Source organism: Bison bison, unplaced genomic scaffold (genome assembly GCF_000754665.1).
Source record: "Bison bison bison isolate TAMUID 2011002044 unplaced genomic scaffold, Bison_UMD1.0 scf7180017864043, whole genome shotgun sequence".
NCBI classification, from domain to species: domain Eukaryota; kingdom Metazoa; phylum Chordata; class Mammalia; order Artiodactyla; family Bovidae; genus Bison; species Bison bison.
This window is the reverse complement of record NW_011494615.1, coordinates 3,793,922-3,803,905: the sequence shown is the minus strand read 5'-3', so window position 1 is coordinate 3,803,905 and position 9,984 is coordinate 3,793,922. Positions and strand designations below refer to the sequence as shown.

Below are 9,984 nucleotides of genomic sequence, written 5' to 3'. Positions count from 1 at the left end.
ACTCTTGGCCTGGAAAATCCCATGGACGGAGGAGCCCAGTAGGCTGCAGTCCATGGGGTCGCTCAGAGTCGGACAGAACTGAGCGACTTCACGTTCACTTTTCGCCTTCATGCATTGGAGAAGGAAATGGCAACCCACTCCAGTGTTCTTGCCTGGAGAATCCCAGGGACAGGGGAGCCTGGTGGGCTGCCGTCTATGGGGTCGCACAGAGTTGGACATGACTGAAGCGACTTAACAGCAAACAGCAACAGAGTACATTTATTTTATCTTATTATTTTTTTTTTAATTTGATGGCACCACACAGCGTGTGGAATCTTAGTTCCTCAATTAGGGATTGAACTCATATACCCTGCATTGGAAGCTGAGTCTTAACCACTGGACCACCCTAGAGTACCTTTTGTAGTTACAAAACATATGACGTGGACATGGGAATGTGCTAGGGAGATATTGTTAGTTACAAAAAGCAGTCACAGAAGAATGTGTACAACATAACCTCTTCTGTGTTAAATACATAATTCTTTTTTTAAATACATACTTCTATATATGAATGAGTATGTAGAAAATAATTTGGAGGCATGGTCACCAGGTTTCTAACAATGATATCTGTGTGTGGTAGGATGTTGGATAACAGTTATTTTCTTTTTTGCTCTTCAGTGTTGTTTAAAATGTTTGTATGGACATGCATCACTTCTACAAAAATAGCAAAACTTTCTGAAGAGCTTGGCTGTAAGAAGAAGATGAGAGGGTGGTAGGGGAGGGGAATGTCAAAGCATTTTTCTTGACTGATGGAGAACAGCCAGAGAAGAAAGAGAGCTTAAAGCTACAATAAAGAAGCAATAGTCAATTGAAAGACAGGAGGGCCTTGACTCAGACACAGAAGTCAGCCCTCAAGGGGCAGTACAACATTGCTTCCAGAAAGAAGGGAAAGACAAGAGAAGATATGGGAGAGTTCCGAGCCAAAAGAAAGGGAAAATAATGTTCATAATTAACTCACAGCTGCCAATTTCTTAGTGAAATCGGAGGTGAAACTATTTGAGTGGAGCCAGGGTCTTGAGGATAGTGGTGAGGGTCTCCAGTAGGATTGACAGTAGAAGAGAGTCACTGGGCTGTGGGCAGTTGAGCCCCCCGGGGGCCTTAATAAAACTCTGGCTTAAGGGAACCCAGTAGTGTGGCTGGGCAGCTCTCCTCTAGGAGAAAAGTGCACTAGGTACCAGGCTAGGGGTGGCTCGGGAGGCGTCGTAGTACTTCAGAGGATGAGAAAATCCAGCATACTGATTGACCTTAATCCAGGATGCCTGGGAGGAGAGTGAATTACGAAGAGTACCAAGGGCTGGGGATTTATTTGGAATTTGGACATCCAAGAAGCCAGAAGACAGGTGCTCAGGGTCAGGGTGGGTTTTCAGAGCTTGACATCTTATGGAAGATCTGCTCAGTGGCCGTGGGAGGACAGGAATGGTCCCAGAAGTTGGGAGGGTCGAGGGTTGTGAAACTGGGAGGTCCAGTGGTCTTGCTCATGGATGCGAGCATTTACCAGGATGATGACAGGAATTCTTTCGGAGAAGATTTTGAGACAGGTGCTGAGAGATTGGGTTCATGGACAGAAAGACTCCTCAGAGCAGGCTTGAGGGAGGGAGCTGGTAGACCCCTGGTCTGGAGCAGCTGTGGGCCCACAGGGAGCTGATTGACCTGCTCTCCTAAGACCAGGAGCCTGAACCCCAAGAGCAGCCTCCCTTCATGACTGCGGGGCTTTACAGTCCAAAAATGGCAGAAGGAATGCTCCAGAAAAGAAGGAATGCTCTGCAGACGTTTCTTAGTGAAGGGACAAGACCGTGTGGTACGGGTAAATGGGTAAAAATATGAGAATTAGGGTTCTAATGAGAACGGGGTCAAAAGAGAAGCAGGCTAGAAAGAGGAAGGCTGAGCTGCAAAGGGGTGGCGATTTGTTTGCTGGTTTCCCAAAGGAAATGCTGAACTATATGTTTCTTTTTCTTATCACAAAGCAATATCTGCTCACTGCTGAGAGAACAAAAACTACAGATAAGCAAGAAGTAAAAACGAGTAAGAGCCACTCACAATCCCTGGGTCCTGGAGCTTTTCCCATTGACATGTTCTCCCCTCCTGCTCCTGCTGCCGCAGATCCAGGTCAAGGCCTCACAGGCTCTAGAACAAGCTTGTCCTCAGGGTCACAGGTTTCTCCTCCTAGCAGAGCTCCCAGGCCGGCCTCCTCCCTACTCCGAGCCCCTGCATCCTGCCTCCATAGCCATCTTCCCCAAACACCCCGTTCCTGCTTCCCTTTTCGGGTTCTGTCATATACCACGCCCCTCTCTGGCTTTCCAGAGCTTCTGTAACCTGGAGCCATCTTACCTCCCAGAGTCATTTCCAAACCCTTCCCTTTACTTAGACCTGCTTTGTTTCCCTCCCAGCTCCCTTCCCCAGCCTCCTCAACACTCGGGTCTTCATGATGCCCGCCCTGTCGGGCTGGCCGCCCCCACATTCTCCCAGTTGTCAAGGCCCAGTGCCCTGCTCCAGCCCAGACTGACTGATCTTTGCCTTCCGGGTGCTTGACTGACCGCTCCTCCTAGGGCCTCATCAGTTCTGTGTCAGTTCACACTCAAGTATGACAAGTACACTCTGATATACTTAGAAGGAAGCACAGGATTTAGAGCTGGGAGGAACCTTGGTTCCTGATCTTATTAAGAGTCAAGGGAGGCCAAGAGACAAGCCCCCGAAAGTCAACCAGCAAGTTGTTCATGGAGCTGAGACTGGAACCCTGATTCTCAGACCTGAACACTCCTCACTGAATTAAATACTGCTTTCTAAATAAAGCTTTTCTCTGATGCCTGGACATGAAGCCCCAGAGACGCAAAGCAGTGGATATCAGTGATGAGAATATATCAGACTGCTCAGAATCCAGACTGCTACGCCTGATAGGGGGAGACCCTGATTCAGTAGGTACAGGATAGGCTCGGAGTATCTGCATTAAAACCAAATAAACAAAATCAGGATCTACATCAGGATCTCTGGCTGATCCTAATGTAGAGAGCCCTCAGCTCACCCTTTGAGAAACAGAGCTCTTTCTTGTCTTTGGTTTTGCTTTCTTTGTTAAGTTCTCTGACATTTCCCTGTGGACACTGTTAAGCTCTCCCGAAGCTTCCCATCTCGGGAGTAGGCTTGGGTAGCCACCCTGTCTAGAACGTGACAGCAGCAGTCTGGTGCTGTGACCCGTTCACCTTCTCAGGCCCCAAACTGGCCTGGGCCCAAGCGCCTGTCTTCCTGATGTGCACAGCCATTTGGCCTCAGGAGCCAAGTTATTTTTCAAAGTCCTTGGAGGCAATACCTTGGCAAAATGTTGAGTGTAGTGGAATTCTTTGGGAAGCATCCCCCTGGCCCAGGGTGTTTCTGAGCACCTTCTGTAGCGTGGATGCCCGGGCTCTGGGGCCTGCCAACTGTCTGTGTCACAAGGCATCCATGTAAACCAAACCCAAGCGTATGCCCAGGCTCTCCAAGCCCCGGCACATGCAGCCGGGCCAGGCTGGCAGGAGGAGGAGCCGTCTGCGCGGTGATGAGGGCCAGGCTCTGGGCACGCCGCCTGCCTGGGTCTGTGCCTTGTATCTACAATTTCTAGCCACGTGACCTTTGACATCCCTTTGCTGCTGTTTCCTCAGCTATAGAGTGAGAGTATAAATTACTATAAAGTTAATTATAATTGTATTACAAAAAAATAAAAAGAATTCCTACCCCACAGGATAGGTGATGAAGGTAACAAATTAATGCATGAAAAGCTCTTGAAACAGCATTTGGCACATAGTAAGTGTTCAGTAAGGGACTGCGGTTATTATAATTATCTCACGAAAACTGTGATGAAATAATGAGACTCACTGCTCTCCACCGTTATCAGTCCAAGAGTTATCAGTTGCCCCTTGTCGCATGAGCATAGATTAGAGGAATGACTAAGAATGTAGTAATTGCTCTTCAAAATGCTGCCTGGGCCCTCCAAGACAATTAAAATATGCTAGGTATTTCCTAGCAATAAGGTCAAGCCTTGCATAATTTAACAGCTCTACAGCAGTTCAGCATTTTGGTTTTGGTAAGGTGGCAGTTATATAACAGGCTGCAACCACGCACATGAGCAGAGCCCGAGGTGGGGGAGAGGGTGCTTTGAAAAGATGTGCTAAGCACAGGAATGAAGGGTGTGATGGACGAAGGACCTGGCCACAGCTGCAGGCTTCAGAAAGTTTGGGTCTGGGCAATGGCATACACGCCCTGTGCCATTTTGGCACGTGTTGGCTTGAAAAACATCTCCCGGTGTTAACTGTCAACCTGCTGCCACTCAGAGGTATGAGATTTTGTCTTGTATTAGCCATGTTGCGGGTGTTTCCTCAATCCTTGGTAATATTTTAAGCTAAAAGTTTGATTGCATCAATCTCTAAAATGACACAAAGCTGAGTCAATCTCCGAAATCATGTCTTTATCAAATTTTTATGTAAAAACTCAACTTTTATTGTTGCCAAAGTATCCCCTTCCTGTATCCTATTGCCATTCTGTCCTTCCTTGGTGCTTCAGACGTAGTGGTTCCATCCTTCAGATTCTAAGTACAGGAGAGCCTAGGAGGGTGTTAGAAAGCGGATGCCAGGGGCTTATTTCTGTTTTGGGGTGAGAGATGCTAGTCTTATGAGTCCTTCACAAGTGATCTCATGTGCTAACCACTAAAATACTTTTTAGACTGCCCTGTTTGAGTTGTGCAGTATTTCTTTAAAAGAAGACTGACATTTAAATAGACTACTTGATGTTTGTCATGACATAAGGCTCAGAACCTCTAGAGACTAGTAAGTCAGTTTGTTTCTGGAACCGTCTTTAGACAAGGATCATCCTCATCTCCTCTGAGGACCCAGAGTAGTTCATTGGTTGCCCACACTTTTCAGAGATAATGCTCAAACCAAGGTCTTTAGAGTCATGGATGGGGAGAGAGTTATGGGGACTGCTGTCAGCCAGGCCAGGCTGAAAGCTTGCCTTAGTAGGGCTCACTGGAGAGCCTGCTATTTGCCTTAGTAAGAAGCTGCTGTAGAGTAGGTTCCTGGGAATGAGTGAGGCCCAGGAAAGCCTTGTTGGATGGCAGTCTGTAACTTTACCTTAAGTCTTTTAAAATAAATAATTTTTAACATTTACAAATGAGAGCAAAATTTTAGATGAATATGTTCTTTTTTATTGCTTCCTGTCCGAGCACTGTGGGAGGTCAGAGTGCTAGCTTGATGGCCAGGTGGCTGGCAGTAGCTTGGAGGCCTTAGCCAGCTCTAATTTTCATTTATTCACCGAATGCCAGCTTAGTGCAGGCCCTGGACTACACTGTGCTGTAGAGGAAGGATGATGGCTAGAAAGTCACTGAGCATGTATGTGTAAGGCATTATTTTGAATTCCAAACTGTTTGATGTTTTTCATAATAAAGTTTTTTAAAGGTGAGCTAGCATATTTGATAATAAGGAAACTTTGAAAAATGAAAACTATAACTAGCTTAAATGCTTTTAAAATATAATAGAAAGGCTAGAAAACAAAATCAGGCGCTTCCAAAAGGCAAAGTGAAAAGATGAAGAGAGAGAAAATAGGGGAGAAATAGTAAATTAAAAATTTTTGTGAAGCATCCAGGAGTTTGAATATCTGAATAGGAGTTGTGAGGTGAGAGAAGGAAATTATCAAAGAAGTAATACAAGAAAAATTTCAGAACTGAAGGTCAAGGAACTTTCAGTCCAGAGCCCAGCACAATGAATGAAAAAAATTACCCTTCTCTGGACACACTGTCATCAACATTCACAACTCCAGAAACAACGAATTGTATAACAGCTTTGGGGGGCAAATGAATCACAAACAAAAGAAGGAAAATCAGAATGCCATCAGAGCTCTTAACAGCACTGAAAGCTACGCTACAAGACAAAAGAACAAAGCCACCAAAATACTGTGGGAAAATTATTTTGCATCTAGAAGGTTATGCTCAGCCGAATTTTCAGTAAAGTGTGGGGACAGAACAAAGACATTTTTAAATCTGCAAGGACTTTAAGTTTGACTTCCTGTGGATCCTTTTTTAGGAAACAACCAGAATACTTCAGCAAAATGAGAAAACGAAAAAGAAAGAGAACTAGAACCCAGAAGGCAGGGAACCGACACAGGAAAACAATCCAGGGGGGTCCAATATATATGAAATAGGCCCAGCTACTTTGAAATTCACAGATTGTCTGATGGACTTGACTGTGTGGAAAATGATATTTGTATATATATTGATAGTTCAGTTAGAGTGTCTGGAAAAGCCTGAATGTAAATGCATAGAAAATTAAGCAAACGAAACAAAGAGGGAAGTGTTAACTCCAAGGAAAAAAAATTTTACAAGGGGGAAAAAAAAATAAACTCCTTGACTTTTCAGTAAGCAGTTCCTTGTCGTAATAATGTAAAGGAAGGAGAACTGTGGTAGGTGGTACAGAAGAGCTAAGACATAGGCAATTATAACAGGAAGTTAATCAGTGAAGCGTAAATAGATAAACCAAGAAATGGCCGTGTTAACATATTACTTGAGTTTTTAAAAAAGCTAAAAGCATTGAAAGTGTTTGCCTCAAGGTACTGTGTTTTGGTTTCAGCGTTTTGAGCAGTTTGATTTAAACCATGTGTTTTTGTTTGCTCTGAGAAAAATGAAAATTAGTGAAAAGGAGAAAAAAGTTGAAAGTTTGCTCATCAGTGGGAAATTTCAAGCCTGTGCCATCCAAGCGTTTGTCAGCACAGGCATCAGTGGCATGGTGGATGGGGGCACAGACAGTCTCTGTCGGATCCAGGCTCTCTGTCTCCAGGCTTCTTAGCATGGGACAACCTTCCTGTCTGTTGGCAGGTGACTGGAGCCTCTCCTGCCAGAGTCATACCAAGTTTCAGATGAGGTTATGAGGCTGAGCAGGAGGGTACGCATCATAACAGGAAGGGAGGAAAGAGGAAGGAAGGAAGGAGAAAATCCCCTTCATAGATGGATTTAGAAAACGATTTGCCACTTTACTATTGAGCCAGCTTCAGGGAAATTCTATCTGAAATGCACCAACCAGCTGAATACAGCATCAGATGACAATTCCACTTCTTGACCATGTGAAGCTGCTGGTGTGACTCAACATGTGTCTGTCGGCCAGCCCCAGGGAGCAGTGGGTACACCTAGGTATCCCATTCCCACCCCGTATCCAGGTTGGAGTTGGAGTGTGGTGCTAAGGGTTCTTTACGGCCTGACCCAGTGATCTGTCCAGAGAATATAGAATGGACCAAGCTCCCCCCAGCCCACACCCCTCATCCAGGGGGAGCCTCTCCATCCATCATCACTGCTGCCCAGAGGTAGCTTATCGTAAGTCTGAGGCCTGTCCCAGTCCAGACTAATCCACATCTGGGCTCTCTGCCTGAGTCTCGTTAGAACTGGACCACTGAGACTATAGTGATGTTCGTGATAATCAGGCAGCTGTCCGCTTCTTACACCCTACTCCTCCTGTTGAGCAGCCCTGTCTGAAAGAAGTGATTGCTTTTTCCACTCCTACACACAGGTGTGCAGGGCAGCAGGCCAGCCGTAAGCGAGGACACAGCTGTCTGTGTTGACTGGTCTGCATCGAAACCCAGTGCGTCCTCTTCTGCTCCAGGCCTGGAGGCCATTTCACAGGGGAGCCATTGCACCCGAGTCCCAGCTGGGAGGACCCCTTGCACTCTGAGTTAGTTGTGGTTTAACCTGTTTGTGGAAGCGTTTTCCTTTGAACAAGAAGAACATCTTTCTTTTACCTTCCAGGTAGTGAGCCATTTTTTAAAATCTTGATTGTTTATTATAGAAGTAATGCATGCTTGTAATAAGATTGAATCAGTATCAAACTATGTTAGGAAAAGGATGATACATATGTATGTACAACTTTGTACACATATATACATGTATGTATGCATACATGTATGTTCACAGACAACTGTGATTGCACATGTATGGTTATGCAGTAGAAATGAGATCTTATGCAATGCAACTTGTTACTGTGGCATAACTTATAGACACCTTTTTTAAAAAAATTTATTTATTTTAATTGAAGGATAATTGCTTTACAGAATTTTGTTATTTTCTGCCAGATACCAACATGAATCAGCCATAGGTATACGTATGTCCCCTCCCTCTTGCATCTCCCTCCCATCTCCCTCCCCATCCCACCCCTCTAGGTTGTCACAGAGCCCTTGTTTGAGTTCCCTGAGCCATACAGCAAATTCCCACTGGCTGTCTATTTTACACGTGGTATTGTAAGCTTCCATGTTACTGTCTCCATACATCTCACCCTCTCCTTCCTCCCCCACCCCTGTCCAGTGTCCATAAGTCTGTTCTCTATGTAGATACCTTTTTATGTCCTATAATTCTGCCTCTTTCTCAGAAATATTCTTTATACTGATGTACCCTGGTTTGTCCAAGTCCCCTATTGATGAACATTTATTTAAACCCCCCCAGACTCTTGATGTTAGTATTAGTGTTGCAATAGCAGCCTTAACCCTGAAGTCAGACCGCCTTATTTGCATCCTAGATACTCCATTTACTTACTTTATAATCTTTAGCAAGTTATTTAAACTCTTTAAGTCTCAGTTTCCTAATCTGTAAAATGGGAATAGTTATCCTCGCAATGTCCCTACCCTTAAAAAAAAAAAAAAAGCTAAGTGAGATAATATGTATAAAACTACTTAGCATATCATAATAATGATAACTAACATTTATTGAGCACTTACTGTCAGCCAAGCATTGTGTAGGTAAACAAATACTATACTATTTCACACATGAGCCTTATAACAAGTATTTTAATATCTGCAAAGGCAAGTCCTTCATCATTATTATTAAAATGACATTAACTATTCCTCTGCATTTACTCCTCCAGGTAAATTTTTTAAATCAACTTTCCACCTACCTGCCATCAATATGACAAGCTTTTTTTTTTTTTAAATCCAGTTGGAATTTTGAAGGGTATCTCTACTTTTGAAGGTTACTGGAGTAGAAAGACCCCGGGCTATGTCAGAAGGAACTGGGTGGTCTTGTGGTGACCCTCCAAAGCCACATGACCATGGGCAGTTCATTTAAATGCTCAGCTTCCCTACCTATAAAATGGGAGGGATGATCCTTACAGGGTGAAGGGGGAGGATATTGTAAGAAAGTGCTGGAACAGGGCCTGACACTTCATAAATATGTAACAAATGTACGTGCGGCTGAGGTGGGTATTTGTACTTTATCTTCTGGCCCTTTGTCATCAGCACCATTTTCAGCAGCAGCTCGAAGATGATCTGCAGTGAAAAGAGTTTGTGTGAGAACAAGAGCAGCAGTGAGCAAGCAGGATGAAGTCTCAGGCCCCCGCTTCCTGTGCAGGGCGAGCTGAACATTTACGACCCGTTGAAGATTAGCCAAAAGGGAGGAAAGGGAATTGGGACAAACATAGACTGTTCCGCCGTGCCGGCATGTGCCACCAACCGTGGAGTGGACTTCCTGCTGCAGGACACATCTGACCTTTGGAGAGGCACTGTCTGGGTGAGGCTGCCCTTTAGCGGGACAGAACACAGCTGTTGTTTAGATATCAGAGGCTAGTTAATAACTGTGTTTGGCAGTCAGCTTGGGAGGTTAACAGTTTGAGAAACAGTCCGGTTCTAGGTTTAAGTATGGCCTGCATAAGGGAATCTTTGTGTTACCAACAGATTGTTTGGTAACCCTTTGAACAAAAATGAACACTTAGCAGCTTTAAAAAGTATGAAGGGAACTCATAAAAGCCAGAGCAGATGTGCAGGCAAGGGTCACACTTCCAGTGCTCTCTGGGGAACGGTTTCTGAACTAACACGTCCAACAAATGTGTTAATTCAGGTTGAGATTTCTAAGGCAAATATTGACTCAGTCACAGCATTTGCAGTTAATTCTCAACTTGAATGTGTCCTTTCAGAATACCTTTGCCTGGCTGTTTTCTTTCCTCGTGTGTGTTAGTTTGC

General features: G+C 44.6%; 1 protein-coding gene across 1 annotated transcript in view; it reads left to right on the top strand.

The window, feature by feature from the left end:
• Positions 1 to 328: 328 nt before the first annotated feature.
• Positions 329 to 9,984, top strand: part of CTDSPL (CTD (carboxy-terminal domain, RNA polymerase II, polypeptide A) small phosphatase-like) — a 101,902-nt gene continuing 92,246 nt past the window's right edge. Inside the window, exon 1 of the mRNA XM_010835512.1 lies at positions 329 to 4,336. Coding sequence (XP_010833814.1) covers positions 4,126 to 4,336 — 211 coding nt within the window. The 5' untranslated portion in view covers positions 329 to 4,125. The remainder of the gene's footprint in view (positions 4,337 to 9,984) is intronic.